Here is a 25,853-nt window from a genome sequence, read left to right as displayed (position 1 = left end):
AACAAGCGGTTCTCATATAAGTCAAGTTCCGTGGGTTGGTGGGTAACATAAGAATCATGCCCGGTGGGTACGTGGGCAGGGCCCAAGCTGCATCTCGGGAGCCAGAGATCGTCTTCTGCGTCACGCGACGCTGAAACAGAAGAAGCCCCTTCCCCGAAGGAGGGTCGCAGAGGCCCCAAGAAGTGGGTTTGGGTCTCACGAGTAGCAGCGGTGAGCCCCAATGACCCTACCTGTCGTGTTGTGGGCCTCGCACTTTCGAGAAATGGGCGCTGCGACGGTCGCACTCGCGTGGGCAAACGGGGCCCAATAGTGGGCTCTTTGGCTCGTCTCATAGACGGGACATTTGGGCCCGGGGGGCGCGGGGGCCCACATGGGGACGGAGGGGCAGGGGGCACAGGAGGGCCCGCAGGCACAGTCAAAAACCTGCGCTCACGCTCATCTAAACTAGACTCGGTGGGCGACACGTCTGCGTAGCGTAGGTATGTGATGGACGGAACACGCTCGGGCATGGCGGGACTCACGGCATATCACTGCATGGCTAAGGTCATGGCTCCACTGCAGGGCTAAGGCCACGTCTTCACTGCTTTTAACGTCATGGCTTCACTGCGTGGCTAAGGTCATGGCTTCACTGCACGGCTAAATTCATGTCTTCACTGCTTGAAGCGTTATAGCTTTACTGCGTGGCTGGACTCAATCTTCACTGCATAAAGGCTCGTGGATTCACTGCTTGCAGAGTCCTAGCTTCACTGTATACAGATAAGTGACTTCACTGCATGCAGCAGGCTCGTGGATTCACTGCTTGCAGAGTCCTAGCTTCACTGTATACAGATAAGTGACTTCACTGCATGCAGCTTCGTGGCTTTAAAACATGCAGGGTCATGGCTTCACTGCACCTTCATACATCATTTTCTTCACTGCATGCTGACTGGTTCACCTCATCTCATCATCTCGCGCCGTCGGGAGGTCAACACATGCAAGTTTTTAGTCTTATTCTTCCCGTTCTCTTTCACTTCAATACAGGTGAATAATTCGCTTCCGTATTACTCTAACTAGAAACAAACCTGACCATTCCAAACATCTGCATTGACTCACACATCAATTAGAGCAGCAGAGTGAGTTAAGTAGACACTTAAAACGCTAACAACGAAGCACAGTAGATGAGTGTTGTCGATATGTAGAGACACCTCACCGTAATTTACGAGTTCTACACCCTACACCAACGACAGCTCGACGAGCACTGCCGGGAGATGAGATAGAAAAGTTGGACTAATGCGGGATAGAATGAAGACCTAAAACAGCGTTAGGAAATACAGTGAAGAATAGGCCTGTTTTTGCGGAATTTTTCAGCGCAAAAACAGTCAAAAATTATTCCGACGTGTGCCGAAGTTGATGCAGAACAAGCCTTATATGTGGTCCCGATGTGAGGCAGTTACGGTGTTGAACAAGCTCAATTCTATGATAGTGAAATATTATGTCGAAGAAACCCAACACGAGACACTTCTACGTTCAAGTAATTTTGTCGCACAGGGCAGATCGAAAATATTTATTTCCGCCTTCGCTCGTATAGAAATTTTTACGAGAAAAACTAACTCCGTAGCGCCTTATTATAGATAATGCGTTAAGACATGTTACTTTGAAGTGGAAGACTATTTGTGAGCCACAACCTGCTAAGTATTAGACCTTGAGCCACTACAGATTCGAGCAAGTTTTGTTAAAAGTCTTGATGTTAACGTCGAAAAAGTTGAGAAAGGGTTAGGACGTTGAGGTTGGAGGTTAATCTTTTAGTCAATAAATCAATCTTTGGAGGAATGGCACCAAAGGGAAATTCCAGCATCAGTTTGCTGAACATTTCAATAGCAGTGACTAGAACTGGTTGGATAGATATTGTTCTCATTTCTGGTTTCGTTAAGACTGTTTTAACGAGTTCTTATTTCCAGCCTTTTTTTGTTACAACATAGACAGAAATCTTTGAAATTTTTATATGATATCAAGGAAATAAACGTGTTAGTTGCGATTGTGAGAAACACAACCCACACAAACACCAGCAAACAAACGTGTTAGTTGCGATTGTGAGAAACTCAACCCACACAAACAGCAGCAAACAAACACAGCAGGTTGCTGTACCTCAGAAGGCTCTGGGGCCGTGCAGCCTTCCCCTTCTCCATCCTGCACAAGCGTACAGCTCATACTCAATAATGGAGTAGTTGTAGTAGTAGGATTCGGTAGTCGGTACCACTGAGCCGTGCGGGTGAGTGCCAGACAGTTTCAGAGGCTGACATATCTATACTCTGACCTCAAACTAGAATGAAGGTGTTGCCCCTTCTCAATTGAAATAATTATACTATAATAGATATATAATTTTAATAGAAACCAATATTAATTCAATACAAATTTAATTTATTGCATGCTGGCATGCTATATATTTTTAATTGATAGATGGGCTGTGCGGCTGTGCCCTCCATATTACTAATTGATAATTGACCTTAATCTACATTAAACTTGGTCCAGAATTGATAATTGATGAATAATTTTAAGTATATCTGTAGAAATTAAACAGATAAGGCTAATTTATAACGATAATATATTTATATACAATGACTTGTTACTATTGTAGAAATTTATGGGTTTAATGCACATTTATATATTTATTTGGCAGCACTAAACGAAACTGTTGGGATTCCATGGCTGCAGGTCTAGCGCATCGCGCGTACGTCCGGAGCTTCCCTGAACAATACCGTTCTCACAGGCCACAGCCCTGCCAGGCTTCATCCGCCTGTGCATTATTAAATTTGCAGCTTTATGCATTCTTAAATAAAGAAAAGATAAATTTAGGAAACTTCACGTTTCATTGCCATCTCTAGCCCCCATACGCATAGGTTTTGTTAACATTGTAGAAAAAAATTCAAAGCCCTACAGCCAAATACCTTCTTCGAAGTCGGAGTATCAAGATGATGTTTACACTTTCATTATTTAGGAAAATTTTGAAGAACAGACGCAAGTTAAATCAGAAACCTTTTAAATTCATATAGAAGTTGGTGTTCAAATCATACGTAATTACCGTGGCTAAACAAATTTCATGTGGTTAATAATATTGTAAGCTATACCGTCTCATGTACAAAACTACTTATCTGAGTTAATCTCTCAAATTTTATAATTAGAATATTGACTATTGTAAAATAAATATCCAAATATGCCACGGCTCATGACATATATTACAATGCCATCGATTAATGTCCATTATCCATCAAGATACAGAGATATCATAATATCTATCAAACATTGCAATCTCATGACTAGACAGAAATTTTTTTTCTAATTTAAATGTTAAATTTTGCAGCTAACACTTATAATGATGAAAAATTATAACTCCTATTACTCATACCCAAATAAAATTTAAGAGTGGTGCACCAATGTTTTTATGATGGCTATCGGCGGACGCCATAGGTGGAGCAACTATGATTTATATAGTGAATTTAGAGTGGCGTGCACCACCAATCCCACGCCTAAAACCTGTCGATGGCCTCCCTGCCCGTAAAGCTCTTCTTCCGCTAATAACTACCCAATGGCACCGGTGGCGCATCAACGAGCCACCGATGGCCAACTTCAAAATGAAGTCAATAAAAATTTTTCCTTCAGTTTCAAATCCGATGCTTCTGCATTTACTGATATTGCTTCATTTAATCACCATTTATATGCAAATCTACGATGGCAGTACAAGTAATAATTTCAGACATGTAGCAGGAATAAATTATCAGTGTACCATGCACATACCTCGTTAGAAATCGACTTAAAGAACGTCCCTGTCTGCAGGATTCGAACTCCGATCTCCCCCACGCGAAGCCGACCCTCTACCGTTGAGCCATCGGAGAGGACAGGGCAATCGAGTAATTTTAAAAGATTTAAGTGAAGTATTGCAAATATTATTTTCATCAAATGGGAGAAGTTAACGCTGCCACCGTAATATGATTAGATGATTCCATCAACAATTTAATTAAACATGCTGCTATATTTGAGTAAAAAGCCGCTGAAAAAACTTCATTTATCCATAACGAACGATGGTTCAGCTCATAGTGAAGGCTACGGAAAAATGCTTAAGGGGAGCGTCTGGATCCAAAATCGACAATTTTGTCTTTTCCGGTTTTTAGTCACATCTTAAAGCTGACATTCTGACCTATTCAACGGTACCAAAACCATCTCTGTACGTTGATTTATGCGTTCACGACAGATCCCGGAAGGGATCTACAATAGTAACATTCTGAATGAGTGGCCTTCAATAGACTACGACAATTCGGATGCACTGGATGTCTCTGTGGGAGAGTTCTTTCACATTTAACATAGAGAATAAATCCCGCATTGCACTATAATTAGCTAGTCTACGCACTAACGCACACTCAGCTCCAGTAACCTTGCGGCAGTCGTACGGAGTAGTTCTCGCGCCGTCGCTCTCACCATCCTTGACAGAAATCGAGCTCCAGTATCGTCTAGTCGCATTCCTTGCACTCAGCTCCAGTAACCTTGCGGCAGTCGTACGGAGTAGTTCTCGCGCCGTCGCTCTCACCATCCTTGACAGAAATTGAGCTCCAGTATCGTCTAGTCGCATTCCTTGTAGTCTTGAATGCCGATTTCGAGGCGCCCGGGACTTTGTCGGGCTCTTCTGAACATTCACACTTATTGAACTTGAACTTGAACTTGAACTTGAACTCGTCGGATGGTTGAGGCCTCTAGCAAGGCCTGTTCATCTCTCCAAAGTCGAAGCCAACCCAATTCAATGCAGGACCCTAATTCTGGCATTCTGGCTTATATAGTGATGGCAGGTCCCTCCAGTGATGGTCAAGTAAGTTTTTAAAAGTTTAATTGGAATTTAGGTTTTGTTTTATTATTCTTATATCGGGCTTTCCCACTTGTTTTAACAACTTTCTGGTATGCCGGCAAAATTGAACAAGTAAAATGCAGGAGTCTAGCGGCAAACTTCAATTTTCGAAGGGGCTTCCTTCGTATACGATTTATAGACTTTTCCCATTACTGATTAATCTTAACTGAGTGGACGTTAGTTAAGCTATTGAGAGGTTAAACTAACTTATCAACGAAAACTTATTTAATAAGAGGGCCATTTTGGGCATGAAAACTCGTAACCTTAAACATTTGAAACTATAACCTTAATCCCCAAATGCCTAAGTGGATTCCGACTTCACACACAGATATTGACTTATATAATGTAACTATTTAATCACGAAAATCTGTACGGTCACAAGTGCATTCATTTATAAACAAATTATGACATCCTTTCATTTGTAATTCCTCTTTAATTAGTTATTTAACTATTTGGTTAACAAGGAGCTGCAACTCCGACTTCCTGATAAACTGTGATTTTTTTCATCTAGTTTGTCTTCGTTATCGATTTATTGACATATTTTCCATATTTACTTTATTTTTCAATAATGTTTGCCTTCCTTCTAAAAGCCTTCGTCGTCCTTCCGACAAATGCGGACTTCGGATTCATCGAAACAACACACACTCAAAAAAATAATGGGTTATATATTGTCCCAATAGTGACATGCATTCTGCACATAGCCCTGATACACCCTTTTGTCGGGCTGAACTAGAAAAAGATTATGCATAACGGACAAAGAATGCATCGCTATTTGGACGAAGTCTCCTCATTTCTCTCAGTGTAACAAACCACGCATGCGTGAGCTGGAACTAAAAGTTTGATAAGTGATCGTTTTACATGGCATTTATTTCTTAACGAATAATGCTTGTTGTTGTTGAAATGGTTAGTCCTAAAATTGAAATTGAATCAATTTTCGAAATAAATGGTTAACCTTAAAATTAGAGTCGAAAATTAAATTTCAAATATTTCAACAGCAAGTTTGGGGTTCGAAACCTGCTATTAGCTGTGAAACTTATTGTCGAAATCAACAAGGCGGTGAATAATCGGTGATAGGTTTACGTGGTCCAATTAAAGTAGACACCACTATACTATATTATTCTATTATAATAATGTGCTACCAATTATAAAACTGCGGAATCCCAATTTCCTGTATTGCTCACTACCCGGGGTAGAGATATGCTTACGCAATACAGGAGGCAACCGTACAACTTCTTAAAACCAAGACTTCAAGCCTTTCCCAATTTTGATAAACTCAAATAAATCTATCACAGATCGTTATAATTTCTTATTAGTATCAAGTAGTGGTTTAAAATTCAAGAAACCTCTTCGAAATTCCCTTGAACATGAATTAGTTGCGACCGCAGTGGTGATTGACCTGAAATTAAATCATAGTAGTGCACAGTAACAATAAAGTTGATAATGAGGCAAGCAAAACTCACTCCACTCAAAATGGGCTTGGGGTAAGGAATGCAATTCGCACTCCATGCAATCTCGGTCTGCTCAATACACAGCCCAAGATTTTGTAATAATTAATATATTTCAATTTTTTTATAGAAGTTAAAGGGTATAGATGGACGACAGAAACAACGATCGAAGTTTAAGCGACGCAGAGTGCAGAGAGTAGAGAACAACAACAGAGGATGGATAACGATGGTGAAGTAGTACAGTGGAAAGATAGTGAAAGGCAGCCACCAATGATAGCCAACGACTGTGAAGTGGAGGGTGAAGTGGGTGTTATGGACACCACCAAAGAGACAATAATAGTGAAGTAGTGCGTGGGTACAATTAAGCGGGTAATCAATTAGACGGACAACTATCGTGAAGTGCGGCACCAGATCAACAAATTAATGTGTATAAACTAACCATAAAATAAACATATAAATGGGGAATATAAACAACACAATAGTTGGGGAGGACAATACGCGTTACGCAGAAAGTCCTACGCAGTGAGACGCAGCAAGTTGTTGAAGCGTCGAAAGTGTTATGCAGCAAGTAAATCGCGGTAAGTATTTTGCATTAAGTAAAACGCAGTAAGTACTATATACAGCAAGTGCTATGCAGGATCACAAAGAAGAGCAGCAACGGTAGCAGAGGTTGTGAGCTGAAAGGGAACTACCACAAAGGAGGTACATACCGCTGGATGGTGAGGGATGTTATGATGAGGAGGTGGAGGTATGTGGTGTTCAAGGTGGAGTGGTCCCGTTGAAGTGGAAGCAGTATGAGTGTCAGTGAGAGTGGAAGGACTCAAGGAGAGAGTGGTAGTCAGTATGGAAGAGGATGGATCGCGTTCGACACGACGTTCCTGTAGCTGGTGGACATCCAAGGTCTGGAGTTTGGTGGTCGTTGGTACATGGGAGGGGAGGGCGGCATGAGCTTTGGATGATTTTTGGGACGAACTTTTCTTTTTAGGCTTGACCGCCACTACGGGACTCGGGGCTTCAATGGGGCGATCACTTGGGGGCTGCAATGACGAGAACTGCTCAGCTAGGACATGGAATTTGGGATGATCGGAGTGGTCAACCAAACAAGGGACGACTGATTCACTACATACACGACTAGTGTACTGCAAGACTGGTTCACTGCAGGACTAGTCTATTACAAGACTGCAAGACTGGTTCACTACACGACTAGTCTAATACAAGACTGGTTCACCACACAACTGATGAATACCTAGACTATTTCACATAACGACTGGCTCATCCTCCGACTGTTTCATCCCATTTAAACCTAACTGGAATATCAACAACTGTACTTCGGTACGCTTATCTGCGTACCAATAGTATTTCGTCTTTACAGACGAAATATGTTTCCGCATCACGAAGGCTAATGCATAGTTATGTTTTGCAACAACTTAGATTCGTAGACCAAGTGTAGCTGTGCGTACTCACCCTTCATGCCGCATCTATACTCACCTCCCGAGTGATTAACTCACGTTACGACACTAATGAATGCAACTACTCGATGCATTAACTTTATGCAATGATCTAATACAATATATATCATACAATAGGTCTCGCCGTGCAAATAATTCTTTGCGAACATCGATATGAATAGAGATGTTACATATCATTCGCTAACTTCCAAACGACACCAAGCGCACCAGTCAACAATTTGTGCATAAATGAATTAAGACTGTCCACTGCATCTATTGCAGACCATCTTCTAACTAGTAACTACATCTATTGCAGACCATCTACTGACTTCCATCTTTTGCGTGATTGCAAACTTTGCACCAAACTAAAGTTCAATGCAACAGCGAAGCAAGTGATGGCGCCCCGGTTCCTGGAATGCGGTGTTAAGTGTTTCTGGAATAGCGATAGCTACACACCACATACAGGATACTCTGTATTATCTACACGCACACACTTTTGATGCTCGCGCCACATGCAACAGAATCATCACATGAAAGTGCAATATATATAGTTTCCCCACCGTCCCGTCAAGTGCATCCCTTCACAATAGATGCACATGCAAATGTAACATGACATGCACAAGTGACATCATATATGCACATGTCAAATAAATGCACAAGACACATGGCAACATCACATACACCTGTAACACATGCACATGTAACAACACATGACAACATCACATACACCTATGTAATACATGCACATGTAACAACACACGAGTGGTTAATGACCAGAGAAATCATCGAATTAAATTTTCAGGATCGAACAATATTCTTCAGCTGACGTTGGTTGATAAAAATTCAGGTTCAAGGAAGTAAATTAATCCATCCTCATTCATTAAATCTGTGTGATCCAACTGCATGTACAAAATATCAAGATTAAAGTCCCGTGTATAAAATATATAGAATCCAACTCTTCCAGCACTCATGTCTTTCAGACGCGTGAGGGGAAACTCTTTTCAGAGACCCTTCTAAAAAACAGCAGGTCCAGCGACAGTTGCGTCTAGAGCTTCACTAAAAAGAACTGCACATCTCGAACCACTGCAGCAAAATTGTACTTTGGAATAGCGCAGTGACATTCCGCTCCTGACACTTGACGGACGTCGGGTCCAGACGCAGGGATGACGTAGGGGCATCCACCCCCTCACCCACCTCATCCACCAACCTGCACAACATCCATGCTTGTTAGTACCATAAAACCTTGCATTGGCACTCCTTCACATCCACCTTCACATCCACCTTCAATTCAGGTTCCTTGAACCTGAATTTTTATCAACCAACGTCAGCTGAAGAATATTGTTCGATCCTGAAAATTTAATTCGATGATTTCTCTGGTCATTAACCACTCGTGTTTAAACAAGCTTATTCTGCTATCTTATACTAATGTAACAACACATGCACATGTGACATCTCACCTCCCCGGTCCCCCGCCAACTCACATGTCGGGAGGGGTTTGATGTTCTGCCCATGAGCTCATGCACCGACATGACTATGTCGGTGAGCTCGCCCTTGGTTATGCAGCCGTCAGCGTTCGTGTCGTACATCTTGAATGCAAACTTGAGCTTCTCGTGGTTAGATCCCTTCAGGAGCTGGGATAAACTCACCAGCAGGTCCTGGAAGAGGGGCGTGAGAGGGGAAGATGAGTGGGGTGAGTAGTAGAGGGTGATGGGAGAGGAGAGAGGTGAGTAGTTGGGAGTGGTAGGCGAGTGGGGTGAGTAGTAGAGTGTGAGGGGTGAGGAGGGAGGTGAGTGAGTAGTAGAGGGTAGTAGGCTAGGGAAAAGGTGATCGTGAGAGAGGGATCGTGAGCTAGATCAGTAGAAGAGGGTGATGAGGCGAGGGTGGGTAGTGAGTGAGGTGGGTAGCAGGGAGTGTGATGATGAGCGGTGTTTATGAAGATACTATATTAGGAGTTATTTTGTAGTGGGAATAAGTCTTATTTCACATCACCCCACCTTCAATTAATGTTCTGCCTTCAGGACACACATTCTATATATATAGGGCACTCCTCCAATATCCTGCCCAGTCTCTAGAACACTCCTTCAAGGAAACGCTATTTTATTGGCCACTCTAGAACGAGTCTTCTTCAAGGATCCCTAGATCAAGCCATTTCAAGGACACTGTCTCCCTAGAATAATCCATTTCTAGGAAACTTCCTCTCTAGAACAATCTATTTCTAGGACACTTACCCCTCGAGAACACTCCCACTAAAAACAATTTATTTCTAGACTACTCACCCTGAAGCTGATCTGCCCGTTGCTGCTGAGGTCGAAGGCTTTGAAGACGTGGTGGGCATACAGGCTCGAGTCTGTCAACAAAAACGTTATTTTTTCACAACAACGTATCTTATAAACGTTTCTCACAATACCGTAACTAGAGAACGTTTTTCATAATAACGTATCTTTTAAACGTTTATCACAATACCGTAACTAGAGAACGTTTTTCACAACAACAACGTTTCTCACAATACCGTAACTAGAGAACGTTTTTCATAATAACGTATCTTGTAAACGTTTCTCACAAAACCGTAACTAGAGAAAGTTTTTCACAACAACGTATCTTATAAACGTTTTTCACAATACCGTAACTAGAGGACGTTTTTCAAAACAACGTATCTTATAAACGTATCTCACAATACCATAACTAGAGAATGTTTTTCACAACAACGTATCTTATAAACGTTTCTCGCAATACCGTAACTTGAGAACGTTTTTCCTAATAACGTATTTTATGAACGTTTTTCACAATATACCGTTACTAGAAAATGTTTTCCACAACGGAGTAACTCAAAATGATTTCCCAACAGCCCCACTCACAAACATTTTCCACAACAACGGAACTTACTAATGTCTTTAGCGTATTTTCTCATTTATGGAAAAAAAGGCGCTATTGTGCTCGTCATGCCCGTCCGTCCGTGACTTCACGGACGGACGAGAAAATGCGCTCTCTGTCACTCACTGCAGAGAGTACTGATCTAATTTTTTTTCTTCACACCGCAGACGAGAATTTAGTAGCCTTCATTGCTTCTCTATACTATCTCTATCAGATAAAGTTATAGAGAAAGTAATCATAATGTATTTATAAAATTACTCTGCTTCAAACAATAGAGATTTCTTACAGTGAAATTTAGTTCGGTCTCTCTAGAAAACTTTCCTCTTATAGGAGCACTCACTCTCCAGTATACACTCTCCCTATGGGGCCCTGCCTCTCTATAGGAAAGTTCTTCTCTAGGGAATTTTCTCTAGAACTTTGTCACTCTGAGGGCTCTCATCCTCTAGAAAAACCGCCCTCTATAGGGCACTCCTTCTCTTGAACTCTCTCCCTTACGGAATTCATACATCACGGGAGGTGTATACTGTATATAGGGTGTTTCAGTGATCGTCATAACACAAGGATAAATCAGGCTTTTCATACACCAATGTGTGTCTTTCTAGAGACATCTTATCTATGCAAATATATCAAATAATAACTAAAGTGAAAAATTATGCAAAAAACATGTGTCTATCTAGCTATAACTATCACATTGCTAGCTATAAGTCTGCAACATTAAAAAGGTCGATAAAAAATCATTAAATACTACGCATGAAAAAAAATTCTACATCTCAATTTGTACAGACTGAAACTCAGTGGAAAATCCTGTTAGGTTCATCGGTTGCTTCGTGTTGCCGAACTTAAGCCGATAGTTAATAAATCTGTGTCAAATTGCAGCGAGCAGCAAGAACAATTTCTAAGGATTGTAGCAATTGGTTCTAGTACAAATCTTGACACATCGACTCAATAATTAATGCTCTAGATAGGTAGTGTCACTTGTGTCATTTATTTATAACTTTAAGTATGTTCTACACGACACCGGTAATGGGATCATTTACATATGATTTTCAGATTCATTTAAAATTTCAAGACTCATGACAAAAAGAACATCGATGCATGAGTCAGCAGTTTCTTACCTGCCATCAAGCTTAACGAGGCATGTGAATCAGACAAACTATCAGATACACCATTCATTCTTTCATCAGTCATCAATCATATAGTTTATAAAAGATAATGATAGACTCTACTATCTAACGAAAAAAACTTCCATATTCTATACTTTTCCAGAGTCTAATCAATCCTTACATCATTATTCTGCTTCAGTCTTAATTCAACAATAAATATAACATAAAGAAAATAATCACATGGTATAAGAAAGAAAAATTATAAGACACAAGATAAGACACAAGATAAGATACAAGATAAAAAATATAAGACACAAGATAAGACACAAGATAAGACACAAGATAAGACACAAGATAAGACACAAGATACGACACAAGATGAGATACAAGATAAGGCACAAGATACGACACAAAATAAGATACAAGACAAGACACAAGACAAGACACAAAACAAGACACAAGATAAGACACATGATAAGACAAGATAATATAAGACACAAGATAGGATACAAGACAAAAAACAAGATAAGACACAAGACACAAGACACATGATAAGACACAAGATAAGACACAAGATAAGACAAGATAATATAAGACACAAGATAGGATACAAGATAAAAAACAAGATAAGACACAAGACACTAGACAAGACACAAGACAAGGCACAAGATAAGACACAAGATAAGACACAAGATAAGACACAAGATAATACACAAGATAAGACACAAGATAAAACACAAGATAAGACACAAGATAAGATACAATATAAGACACAAAATAAGACACAAGATAAGACACAAGATAAGACATAAGATAAGACACAAGATAAGATACAAGATAAGACCCAAGATAAGAAATAAGATATGACACAAGATAAGACCCAATATAAGACATAAGATATGACACAAGATAATACACAAGATAAGACACAATATAAGACACATAATAAGACACAAGATAAGACCCAAGATAAGACACAATATAAGACACAAAATAACACACAAGATAAGACACAAGATAAGACATAAGATCCAAGAAAGACACAAGATAAGACATAAGAATAAGACATAAGAGAAGACACTAGATAAGACACAACACAAGATGAGATACAAGACCCAAGACAAGACACAATATAAGGCACAAGATAAGACATAAGACACAAGACCCTAGACAAGACACAATAAAAGATAAGATAAGATAAGACTCACTGCCGTGCGGGAAGAACTTGGCGTAGACCTCCTTGAAGGCGTCCTCCTGCACGACGCCTTCCGGGCACTCCTGTGGGCACAGCAACATGGGACTTAAGGACTGCACAGCCAGGACTTAAGGACTGCACAGTCAGGACTTAAGGACTGCACAGTCAGGACTTAAGGACTGCACAGCAGGACTTGAGGACTGCACATCCAGGACTTGAGGACTGCACAGCCAGTACGTACGTAAGGACTACACAGCCAGGACTTAAGGACTGCACAGCCAGGACTTAAGGACTACACAGCCAGGACTTGAGGACTGCACAGCCAGGACTTGAGGACTGCACAGCCAGGACTTGAGCACAGCACAGCCAAGACTTGAGGACTGCANTGATATGGACAACTAGAGAGATTTTGTCACTAGGTTCTCATATACATTAAAAGCGCCGCAAGAAAATGGAATCACCCGTGGTCATTTAATGTCGCATTCATTTTCACGACTAAACCACATTGAAAGACATCGTTCCAGTATTAGCATTCTTGATCCTTTCGAAGATCCACCTCGATGTTCAATCGATATCAATATCAATAAAAAGTTCTATATCAATAATGCTTTGATCAATAATAAAGCCTTTTAACCGCTACGGCAATTAGTGGCATTTTCATTATGCAGTAGTAAATGTAAGTCATAAAAACTATAAATCATTATCGCCTATCGTAATGAGTATCGAGATGACGTATTAAAAATTCGGTTCGAAATTAGATTCAAGATGTGTATAAAAGAAACCATATCAAAATGTCATATCAAAATACAATACAAGAACGCAGTACTAAATGACATATCTAAATTCGACATTAAATGCGCATCAAAAACGTATCAAAAGGAGTATGAGAGGCGTATCAATATTCCGTTTTACATGTGTTCCAAAATGCGTATCAAGAATCCAATAAACTAGGCTGTCACCTGTCACGACTGACAAGACAGTGACAAGTGACAAGAAGCGTACAAAAAAAACGCGAATAACTTGGCGTAAAATTATAAATAAATACGACTATGCACTCAATGTTGCAGGGCTGAATATATAAATCAGCATTTAAAATAAATAAAACCTGAGATTAAGCCGCCATAACATCTTGACAACTTTTTCCTTTTTCGGAGACCAGCACAATCAGCAGTTAAAAATTGAATGAATACAAGTACAATAAAAACAAAAATTAAAAATTTTCACGCATAATTGAAACCAAAAAGTAACGATTATCGCGCGTGATACGGTTAACTCGTGCGTAAATCGTTCTGGCCAGGCTTGTACGGAAGGGAAATAGTGCAGTAATTATTAAAACATTGAGTGAAGTGTCAATTTTTATCAATGATCTTCGAAAATTCCATTGCAATTCTATCCTTTACAGAGATATACAATTTCAGCCTGCGAGTGCTAATGTATTTAGTAAATAAAGAATGCAAGCATCATGTACGTATGTATACATAAAATTTTGTATGTTTCAACTTTTTAAAATAAAATAGAGTAGTAAATAGTAGTGAAATAGTAAAAGCCCTCTGGGTCTGTTCTGCATCGCTGCAGCCTCATTGAGGTTGTCGTGCGTCTGGCACGCCGCGTATTGATCTGAACACACGAGCAAGTTGTCGTACAAATCTCGGGACCAAAACTTTCCCCTATACTCTTCCAAAACAAGGCCATGAATGAATTAAATTGATAATTTAATCAATAAATTTTGATTGAATGACTAAATTACGTAATGAGTAACCGTTTTTAAGTTGGTTATTCGTTTCACTCATGCACTCATTTAAAAAGATAAAATTCGTTATTTCTATCGTGTCAGGATTGATGCTCAATATCCGAACATTGGGGCATCTAAAGTGGCGGGCACGAAAGTCTACGGTCTCTACAACCAGCATTCAATTAACTCTTCAGCGTCCTACACATTTGTGGATATTGTGCACTATTGTGTGAACACAACTGTTCCCATATAGTACACAATTGTGCCCGCCGGAGTGAACACAACTGTACCCATATAGTACACAATTGTGCCCGGAGTGAGCACAGCTGTACCCATTTAGTACACAATTGTGCCCGGAGTGAGCACAACTGTACTCATATAGTGCACAATTGTGCCCGGATTGAGCACAACTGTACTCATATAGTACACAATTATGCCTAGAGTGAGCACAACTGTACCCATATAGTACACAATTGTGCCCGGAGTGCACGCAATGGTGTGCCGCCGAATTGTTCTCAGCAGCAGAGCTCGGTGACTAGATGGTTGCCGTATACAATTGAGAGTATTATTTACAAAACCATTGAGATAATGAATACTATACCGAAATGATAACGCGCAGTAAATAAATAAGTGTAATAAAATGACCAATAAATTGATATGCAAAGCCTGCCTCGTGGGGAGGGAGGGGGACGGGGGCAGGCAGAACGGATTTCTGTAGCACTCTTGTTTTGTTAATAACAATTAACACATATAATTTATATATAATATATAATATAATTTATTATATATAATTTATATATAATTTTATAATAATTAACACAATAACACACATAATTTTGTTATGATTGTTTCAGGCCGAAATGTTTGACGTTAAACAGGCTTTTCCAACCTGCACTGATCTCGTTCTCCTCTAAGTACGACCTGCAAGTGACCTGCAGGTAACCTGTACATTACATAACATGACCTGCACGTGTCCTACACTGATCTGCTCGTGACCTGCAAACACTGCACTGCACGTGACCTGCAATGACCTGCACTGACCTGCTTGAAGCCCCTGTACATGACGCGGATCTCGTGTTTGGTGAAGCGCGTTTGCTTGCAGAGTTCCTCCAGCCTCACGGGGGCGGCCTTCATCTTGGGGGCATCTGTGACAAACACGGCACTGTGACAAACACGGCACTGCGACAAAAACGGTACTGTGACAAACACGGTACTGTGACAAACACGGCACTGTGACAAACACGGCACTGTGACAAACACGGCACTGTGACAAACACGGCACTGACAAACACGGCACAGTGAGGTGACCTGCAACAAACACGGCAGGTCGTCCACGGAGCTTCACATCGTCCGCATTTTTATGGACCTTCATTTCCGCAGTGCGGGTTTTTGGGGTTGTTGGGGTCCGGGGTTAACCAGGCTGTTGTGCTTGTTGTTTGTGTTTGGTGCTTGTTGTTATGGTAGTTATTGTTGTAGCCGCGCCGCGCACGTCAATAATTTTTTTACTGCGATTTCACTTGTCATTTTTTTACGATCATTCAAAAGTTATTTCTTATAGTATTTGTCCTGTTAAATCTGTACTCATTTTACCATTAATGTTTTTGTCTTTCGATTTTTACTAGCATTTTCATTTCGAGAAAAAGTCTGTTCACCTTGATGTATTTCACATGTAAATTTATTGTAACATGTAAATTGATTTATTATTGTGACATATATTATTGCTACATCTTAAGTTTGTTATTATTTGTTTACAGAACCTAACTCAGTTATCACGATAGATTCACTACGAGCCATCCGCTGGGTTCATTTTGAGTTTATTTTGTGTTCATTTTTGTTCTTGCTTCTATATTTAATATTCATCATCAGTATCCACCAGTGCCTTCGTATCAATAAAGTTTACTTCCCTGCAAGGATAAAGTTTTGTTTGTCTGGTCGGCGCTGAAGTAGGAGCGGCAGGCATAGCAGTCGCGCTTACAATGACCCATGACGTGGTATTGTGATGGTTGGTGTGGCTGTAGTTATTGTTAATGCGTCTTTTGTTCCAAGTGTTGATGTGGATGTTATTCTTTATTTGTCTGAAAGTTAATTGCGTGTTGGTCATAGCCAGAAGTTAGTGAATGTAGTACATATCTTATTTACTGCATTTTTGTTTTGGTTCCGATCTTCAAAGAAACAGAATAAAGTCTGATTTAATTTTTCTTTTGATGTGCTGTGTTGCGTAGCAGCATCCACACAGCAGTGAAGTGAACAGCAGTGCAGCAATGCAGTGCGGAGGAGAGCAGTGCACTGCACAGAACAGCAGTCCCGCGAACATTCAACACGTGCAGTATACTTCAACACACGCTTGGTTAGCGAGATATAAGAGAGACAAACTCACTGTAACTGAGTCAGAATTCACTCTACCAAGTTAGAACTCACTCAATTTAATAGAACTCACCACGGACATTGTAAAAATCCTCAAACATAAGTTACAATAAAAACTCATCTCTCTCGAACAGGTGAATCCTCATCCTATTGAATGTTAAAACACGCGTTACTCAAGCTACAACTCACACTACTAAATTAGAACTCAACAACTTAGTTTGCAACTCACCAAAAGTAAGCATGAAATCGCCCTCCCCAAACGGGCTCTCAGGAGGCGTTGCCATGGCGACGGTTCCTTCTGTAGGCGACGTTCGATGTCACCACAATGGCACTCCCTTAATGGCACTGTTATAGCACTGCCTTACTGGCACTGTAATGGCAGTACCCCGATGGTACTGTTGTGGCAGGTCTTGCAAGGGCTCTACCCTCGTAGGCTGAGATGGGTTGCAGCAGAGGATTCTTAAGGCTCCGATGCAGCCTCGCTTAAGTGGGTCACTGCTGTGTCAGACTCCTCCCAATCGAGCTCCAGCCTGGCTTAAGTGGGTCACGAAAGTTTCAGGCTCCTCCCACCCGAGCTACAGCCTGGCTTAAGTGGGTCACGACTGCGTCAGGCTCCTCCCACTCGAGCTCCAGCCTGGCTTAAGTGGGTCACGACTGTCTCAGGCTCCTCCCACCCGAGCTACAGCCTGGCTTAAGTGGGTCACGACTGTCGAAGGCTCCTCCCACTCGACCAACACTGGGCCATTGCTACGTGTTCTTTCTCGCGCTCTAACAAAATCCAAAACAGTCACGGTTAAAGACGCAAAATCCAACTCCCCTTCAAGACATTATATATAACTCCTCCTTTTTTATATTAGTTTTCAGAAAATTCCATGAGTACTTCAGGAACACTAAGTTATATAATAATATTCAATCGTATATTTTAGAGCAGCTTGCAAATCCTGCACTTCTTCTATGATGTATCGTTCAAGCAACCTGTTGCTATGACAATCGCTGGAGTTCAAAAGTTAATTGATAACAACATCAATTCAATACATCATTATTGCACCTTTTTTACACACTTCTGTGATAATCGCTTGAGTTCAGCCGGTGAATACGTTTTGACAGTTCATTCACCAGGTTGCCTGCAGTCTCATCTTGAAGTTATGCTAAATGCTTCGTTCATTTTTATCTGTAGAAACAAAGTATGAACATATCATAGGCCATGCAACTACTGCAAGCGAACGAATATTAAAAAAAATCATGACATATCACTCCATATTTTGTATTTAGCACCGATAACAAAATAGAAATAATAACTTGTTAGCTTTGCCCAGGGATAAAATACAAAGGAAATAAATCCTTTACATAAAAGCCTCATGCACACAATTTAGACAGACGCATGAGAGAAATGCACTTGACACATTTAGAGCAATGAGTGAGACTGTCCAATTAGCAATCCACTCCTATGCAATACGCCCTGGTGTGTGTGCGTCATCCTGACTCATTTTGTTCTATATCAAATGGGCGTATCATTGCTACGTACGTACACAAAGTGTGTCACTATCATGGCAATATATATGACCCATACATTTTTCCGAGTACATGCGTCGGTTATAAGGAGCGGGCAACGACATCAATAAATGCGGTATTAAACAAGGGGAAACAACTAATGCTATAATATACCGTAGTTCTCAATTATTTATTCATCAGAAAAATATTGTGTGGCTAAAATAATTTGTAGTTCGTGTGGTGGTACCACAGCAACTGTGGTGCTGGTGGTACCACACCAACTGTGGTGCTGGTGGTACCACAATAACTGTGGTGGTAGCATTCAAGGTGAAGCTTCAGAGCAGCGTTTCCATCAAACTGCACACGCAGAGAAACGAGTGTCACTTTGTCCGATTGTCGATAGGCTTTTTTGCCCTGTGGAGGTCAACCCGACCTTGTTTAGCTTCGAATAATGGCGTATCCATGTTACGTGCAGAGAGTGTGTCACTAATTGGACAATACGAGCAGTAATTTTTCTGAGACTATATTATTGCCCCCAGCTTAAGTATGAACATATTTATAATTACGATAAATTAAATGTTTCAATCAGGTATATTATAGTGCATAAATTAGAGTGAAGTAGGAAACAACAAGTTCACGAGAGGGATACAGAGTAATTATTTACATTGTTTTAACAAAATTTCAACTAATTCCGCTCATTTAAATGAGAATTAACATAATTAAACACGAATTTCTGTGCCCAGTGTTTCCCGACACCAAAATGTGGTTTTCCATCGTCAACACGAAATAAGAACTGGGAAAATCATCAGACCTAATCAATTATCAGGCGTTAAATAGAAGTAATCGAACAAGGAGAAACCGTAGAGGCGAGTCCAAGCATTTGCAATAATTATGAATTTATATTTTAGGCTCTTCTATTGATAAATGGCCATCCGTCGTCACATCAGTCATTTATCTATCTTACTTAAGCTTAATTGCCGTCCATCATATAGCATGAAATTAAACAAAACAAGCAAAAAATTATACGATGTAGCACATTCTCTGAAGATACCAAGAACAATGGTTGAGTGGCCCAATTGAAATGCACAAATAAAGGGAAACTACCAAGAGAGCCATCAGTAGAGCGACGCGACAACCACCTCACACGACCTCTAGAAGTGCACTGGACGCCAGCGAGCTGCTGAGTTGCTGACTACTTATTAGTCTGACTCTGCACTCTGACTGAGTCAAGCAAGTTTCAATGTTAGTTGCCAAGCAGTAAGTCGACCACCAAATAAATTGCACTTAAACGCCTCTCACTTTCGAATGCATTGTTATTCCAATTCACAGGGGTAATATATAATTTACTTTAGCTTCATGGTTACAGATTTTTTATCACAGATTCGGATATTTGGTGCACGACTTAAATGTTCCGCAAATAATCTAGCGTGCTGCAGGTCGCGGGTGCAGAAAACGTTTACACCGAGGTTGAACAAGCATGGTTTAACCAAGAAAAATAAAATAGATTACTCTGGTAATATTAACCACTTCACTCTACTTTAGAATTAGAGACATTGAATTAGAAGAAAAATACTGAGCATAGATGCCTCCTAGTTTCCTAGCCTAGTTAGTTTCCCCCTTTGTTGTTTCCAACGAAATTTAGCCAAGTGGCTGGATTGAGAATAGCCCATAAAGTCAATTTAGTGTCCTTACCTCAACGCGTGTGCCGAGCCACCAGAGTGGCCAGATGGGACTTTTACCGGCCAATTTTGTTCTATTTGGGCTTTTGTCCAATTGGCCGGCGAAAATGAATGAGGGCCTAGAACCTTCTGTAATTTTAGAGTTTTGAAATAAATAAAATGTTGAATTTCCGTTCTGAAAATTACAATTAAACAAATTTATTTCGATTTGAAGCATTTTTAGCGCAAAAAATTTCGCGGCCCTTGAAAAAAATGCTAGTGGCCCCAATTTCGCGGCGTAAACTTACGCTTTCTTCCTATGTATATCTTCACATGTAATATATTATAAGTTTATGACAATGTTCTCATCATGTGTTTTTCAGGAGATTTGAATTATCGGGGAAAGTGTAAATTGAAATGGGCAATTCTTTCGACACATATTGCCGGGTGATTAGGCACATTGGATATTGGAGCAGTGAGTTGCGGGTTCGAGACCTGCAAAAACCGGAAAATTTTTCGCGATGTTCACAATCGGCCACAAGCCTAATGGTTTGATCTACGCTGATATTGCTATTTTTATGTATAATTATATGGGAGCTGGGAGCCATATATAAAAAATTAAATTCCTTCAAATGCTCACAGGTATACGTCAAGGTATCTTCAGGTGTATATTAATAAAGTTCGTATTCTGAGTAGGACAATAATAAACGGATTAAAAATTTTAATTTATGATGTAAAATAATTAATTCAGGGACAGCAAAAAAAAGGTAGGCTTGCTCAGGCGTTAAACATGGAAACATATTAATAATTATTAAAATAAGCTGACGAGTGCAAACGAAATATAGAGCAAATTATAGTTATAAATGTATAGAAAACACAATTTAACTCCTCTTTCTTTTATATTACCCTTTTGTAACAATACTTATTAATAATCCTGTGGAAATAAATTAGTATCGATCAAATCTTTATTGAAATTACATTAATGATAAATTAATGCAATTAGAGTTTAATTAAATTTATGAAAATCGGCATTCCATTAAACTAACCTGGTGTTGCGAGCAACATATACTGCAATCTATTTATAGTTCTGGAGTATAGATATTTTAATTATAACATTTGACACTCGAAATTGTTTCGTTATATACGAGGGTAAAAGTGTACCCTCACACGAGGGTAAAGTTGTTAGATCGCTACCTACGTATATATACGTATAAATAAAAATGGCAATAATAAATCGTATTATTATTAAATAATGACAATAATATATAGTGACATTAATATATAGTGACATTAATATTGATTGGTTGATTGACTGATTGATTTTTTATTCGTAAAGGAGCTCTAGTTACAATTTAAAAGAAAAAAAGAAAAACATTTATAAAATATTAGAGATATCCAAGTGAATGCCCATAAGCAGATAAGCTTCGCAGGCAACAGAGGGGATTTAAAACTCTATTCCAATAAGGCAGAGAAGTTAACAGCAACAGACACAATTTACAATGACAATACTATATAGTGACACTAATTGATGGTGACATATATAAACAGTTAGATAACTAGTATCACTAGTGACCTGGTTAACGGCATCAGGTAAGTTCTGCGGCTCGCAACAGAAGGCTCCTTGTTTGGTGTAGGCGGCGCCCCCGCGTCCCCCTAGAGCCTGCGCCGCGGGGGGCAAAAAGTTCCCCGTGTAGAACTGAACCCCGGGCTCGGTGGTCCACACCTCCAGAACTCGTCCTGAGCCACAGTATTAGTATGATCGTGTATTAGTATGATCATGTGTTAGTATGATCATGTATTAGTATGATTTAGTATGATCATGTATTAGTATGATCACAGTATTTAGTATGATCATGTATTAGTATGATCATGTATTAGTATGATCCTGTATTAGCATGATCATGTCTTAGTATGATCATGTATTAGCATGATCACATTATTTAGTATGATCATGTATTAGCATGATCACAGTATTTAGTACGATCATGTATTAGTATGATCATGTATTAGTAAGATCATGTATTAGTAAGATCATGTATAAGTATGATCATGTATTAGCATGAACACAGTATTTAGTATGATCATGTTTTAGCATTATCACAGTATTTAGTATGATCATGTATTAGCATTATCACAGTATTTAGTATGATCATGTTTTAGCATTATCACAGTATTTAGTATGATCATGTATTAGCATGATTACAGTATTTAGTATGATCATGTATTTAGTATAATCAAAGTATATCGCTTTTATACCTGATATCAACCGCGCCACTAGCGCCCGATATGAGCCCGTACTATCGAAAATAGTGTAGAGTTTGTAACTCAATTAGCGAATAAAGTGTTTCAGCTAAACCCATATAGATATTAAGACAAAGACTCACTCATTTCTATAATTGTCACATTCAGGTCAATTGAGAATGGGAACTCCAGTGAATAATGGTTCTTTTCCATGCACAAAACGTAGTAGTTTTTTTTTGGGAATAGTTTAAAATAAAACTTGAATTTTCAAAATTTTACGTTAGCTACACCTTGTCGATCTACAACAGAGTGATCTGGCCTTACAACCATGACTGATATAAACAAGTTAATATAAAAATGAGATCATTTTAAAAAAATAAATAAGGATAAATCAAGATTAAGAAAATATAGTCACTTCATAATAAATAAATACGGACAAGTCATCGTAACCTATAGTACTTTTAATTAATTTAGTTAATTCCCAATTATATATGCTTTTACACTTCAGATGTGTTATACTTCAATCGAAAAATAGATCCACAGAAAATAGTTTCCTGCTATATCCTTTTAATCCTCCAGACCTGAGGCAGGATGGGTGAAGCGAGCTGCAATCCTCAGCAATCCCCGCTCGGTGTTCCCCAACACGAAGCAGTGATCGTAGCCATCGCAATCCAGCCTCCCCAGGGCCTCCCCAATCTCCGTGGCTGTTCTCAGGTCAAATGGTGTTCCTTCCACTGAACGCTGTTCTCCTGCACACACAACACAGTCCACTGAACGCTGTTCTCCTGCACACACAACACAGTCTACTGAACGCTGNAAAGTTGGGATCATTAATATTTGACAAAATTTCCGATGGGGAGAATCGTATTTTCTCCTTAAACTGTTGAATATTGTCATCATTAATTAAGCGAACTTTTTTCAGAGGTGGAGCGAAAGAAAAACCGATTGTCATGAAATGTTTATTGTAGCGCCCATATGTACCTAGTATTCCGTACTATAGTTCCTACTAGTAAGTTACTTCGCTCTAGAACTAGTGACCATTGTTAGCATCGACTCGGCTCTTGTAAGTTCAAGACTTACAACTACTGTTCTCCTTGTAAGTATTCTGTAAATAGTTTCGTTATGTGTAAGACCTTCACATATGAATATGTTCTTATTATGTTACCGTTAACCTGTTTCATAGTAGTGTTATTTTGTTCCAGATGTTGCGTTCTTGTTGAATAAAGCTCTTGTTGAGTTATCTCTATCTCGGCTATCGCTTACAACAATTTATTCAACAAAACCAAATGGAGAAATTTCTGAATCCCTCCCGGCTGTGCATTGACCCAAGTTCGCCCACGGCTGCCAAAGAGTGGAGGCATTGGATAGCTACGTTTAATAACTTCATTGAAGAATGTGGAGATCATGCCCCTAACAAACTACGTACCTTGGTGAACTGCGTTTCGTCTGAAGTCTTCGAATGCGGCGTATAAAACTGCCAAATTATGTTTCTTTTGTGGTAACAAATATCACCGTCGTAGTAATTGCCCAGCTAAGGATGTCAAATGCAAAAACTGTAACAAAGTAGGACATTTCGCCAGAGTTTGTAAATCTAGGACTTCTATTGCTACAACAGCCATGTTTTATCGTGAGGATCGTACCGTCAATTCTCATGACACCCACAAAACGTTACCAATTGTATTGGCGCTAGGTGCGCCGTATCCTACTTGTTTGTCACGTGCAGCAACTACGGTAACGGTGAAGGGCAAGAAAATTGGTGCATTGGTAGATTCCTGTAGTTCAGATAGCTTCATTCGTGCAAATACTGCAAATATTCTCGGGCTCAAAGTCGTCTCTTGCCCCCAAGAGATCTCTATGGCAACAACGTCACTTAGTGTTAAGTCGCTAGGATATTGCTACCTCGATATAAATCTGGATGGACAACGCTACCCAGGTACGCGCCTGGGCGTTTTGAATGATTTGTGTTGTGAAATTTTATTGGGGCAGAACTTCCAGCAGCAACATAAGAGCGTTACATTTGTGTACGGAGGCGTTAANTTTCCACTCTCCCAAAGCGCCCTGTCAGCATTCGAAAACCTGAAGGCTGAACTAGCCAGCGCAACTCTAAGGTCAATTGACGAGGAATTGCCGTTTGTGGTGGAATGCGATGCTTCAGACGTTGCGGTGTCGGCAGTCTTGAACCAGGGCGGACGTCCAGTCGCCTTCATGTCAAGAACTCTACATGGGAGTGAATTGCACTACCCAGCAGTCAAGAAGGAAGCAACGGCCATTGTGGAAGCGGTGCGTAAATGGAGCCATCTTCTGGCTAGACGCCCATTCACATTGATCACGGATCAACGTTCAGTTGCCTTCATGTTGGATAGAAGGAAAAGGACCAAGATAAAGAACAACAAGATACAATTGTGGAGATTAGAGCTTGCATCATTCAGCTACTCGATGAAATATCGTCCAGGGAAGGACAATGTAACGGCAGATGCGCTAACAAGGGCCTTTTGCTGTTCCGCCCCCTCGTCCTCAACGCTCGTTGAAATTCATAACGGACTTAGTCATCCAGGGGTTAGACGACTGCTACACTTCGTTAGACTGAAGAACCTCCCGTTCTCAACTGAAGATGTAAAACGTACATGTGCTTCATGCAAAATTTGTGCTGAATTGAAACCTCGTTTCTTCAGTCCTCCAAATGGAACCCTCATAAAAGCCACCCAGCCAATGGAGCGCCTAAGCATCGACTTCAAGGGACCTCTTCCATCGGCTACGAAAAATGCGTACATCCTCACAATAGTGGATGAATATTCCCCTTCGCCTTCCCATGCCCAAATACTCAATGCTCCACGGTGATCAAATGTCTGGAAACCGTCTTCACCCTCTGTGGTATGCCTAACTACATTCATTCAGACAGAGGTTCTTCCTTCATGTCTTCGGAACTTAAAGAATACCTGTCGCAGAAAGGAGTGGCTACAAGTAGAACTACTCCTTATCATAGTATAGGCAACGCATAGTGCGAAAGGTATAATGGAATTATATGGAAGTCGGTACAACTTACATTGAAAACTTACCATTTGGCAGAGCATCAATGGGAAACGGCCCTGCCAATCGCATTGCACTCAATCCGTTCTTTGCTTTCAACTTCAACGAATGCCACACCACATGAACGGTTCTTTGCTTTCCACAGAAGATCATCACATGGAGTTTCGCTTCCATCCTGGTTAGGATCACCAGGCCCAGTTCTTCTTAGAAGATTCATTCGTCATTCTAAGCAAGATCCACTGGTTGACGAAGTGGAACTCTTGGATGTTAATCCAACATACGCTCACATTAGGCACCAAGACGGTCGAGAATCGACAGTTTCGGTTCGGGACTTGGCTCCATGTCCACAAAGTACACAGCCAGACTTGCAAGAACCCGAAACGTCGACAGAGAATGCTTCCCCAGAAG

At 40.2% G+C, this 25,853-nt stretch overlaps 2 protein-coding genes across 2 annotated transcripts; both read right to left on the bottom strand.

Annotated features, from left to right (window-relative positions):
- Positions 1–1,211: 1,211 nt before the first annotated feature.
- On the bottom strand, positions 1,212–18,212 carry LOC108668868 (Kv channel-interacting protein 4). The gene is made up of 8 exons (XM_018156126.2): positions 17,258–18,212; positions 15,706–15,809; positions 12,946–13,015; positions 10,040–10,110; positions 9,245–9,418; positions 7,026–7,352; positions 2,094–2,166; positions 1,212–1,237 (listed from the first exon to the last, which is right to left on the bottom strand). Exons 1-8 carry the CDS (start codon positions 17,310–17,312, stop codon positions 1,212–1,214), a joined length of 900 nt encoding a protein of 299 aa, XP_018011615.2. The 5' UTR covers positions 17,313–18,212.
- A 523-nt stretch (positions 18,213–18,735) lies between these two features.
- LOC125178903 (galactose mutarotase-like) lies at positions 18,736–24,625 on the bottom strand. The gene is made up of 4 exons (XM_047883741.1): positions 24,547–24,625; positions 23,000–23,203; positions 21,751–21,914; positions 18,736–18,876 (listed from the first exon to the last, which is right to left on the bottom strand). Exons 1-4 carry the CDS (start codon positions 24,623–24,625, stop codon positions 18,736–18,738), a joined length of 588 nt encoding a protein of 195 aa, XP_047739697.1.
- Between the last annotated feature and the right edge of the window lie 1,228 nt (positions 24,626–25,853).

Source organism: Hyalella azteca, unplaced genomic scaffold, assembly GCF_000764305.2.
Source record: "Hyalella azteca isolate HAZT.00-mixed unplaced genomic scaffold, Hazt_2.0.2 contig13552, whole genome shotgun sequence".
Taxonomy (NCBI): domain Eukaryota; kingdom Metazoa; phylum Arthropoda; class Malacostraca; order Amphipoda; family Hyalellidae; genus Hyalella; species Hyalella azteca.
The sequence above is the reverse complement of the archived record's forward strand: the minus strand, read 5'-3'. Positions and strand labels throughout refer to the sequence as shown.

Coding starts and splice junctions, on each gene's coding strand:
- LOC108668868 (XM_018156126.2), bottom strand. CDS start 17,312: ATGGCAACGCCTCCTGAGAGCCCGTTTGGGGAGGGCGATTTCATGCTT. Junction 13,016..15,705: donor TGTACAGGGGCTTCAAGCAG/GTCAGTGCAGGT, acceptor CTGTGCCCACAG/GAGTGCCCGGAAGGCGTCGT. Junction 9,419..10,039: donor ACGGGCAGATCAGCTTCAGG/GTGAGTAGTCTA, acceptor CCCCTCTTCCAG/GACCTGCTGGTGAGTTTATC.
- LOC125178903 (XM_047883741.1), bottom strand. CDS start 24,625: ATGAAGGCGACTGGACGTCCGCCCTGGTTCAAGACTGCCGACACCGCA. Junction 23,204..24,546: donor ATCGCATTCCACCACAAACG/GCAATTCCTCGT, acceptor TTGTGTGTGCAG/GAGAACAGCGTTCAGTGGAC. Junction 21,915..22,999: donor CTTCACCCATCCTGCCTCAG/GTCTGGAGGATT, acceptor ACTGTGGCTCAG/GACGAGTTCTGGAGGTGTGG.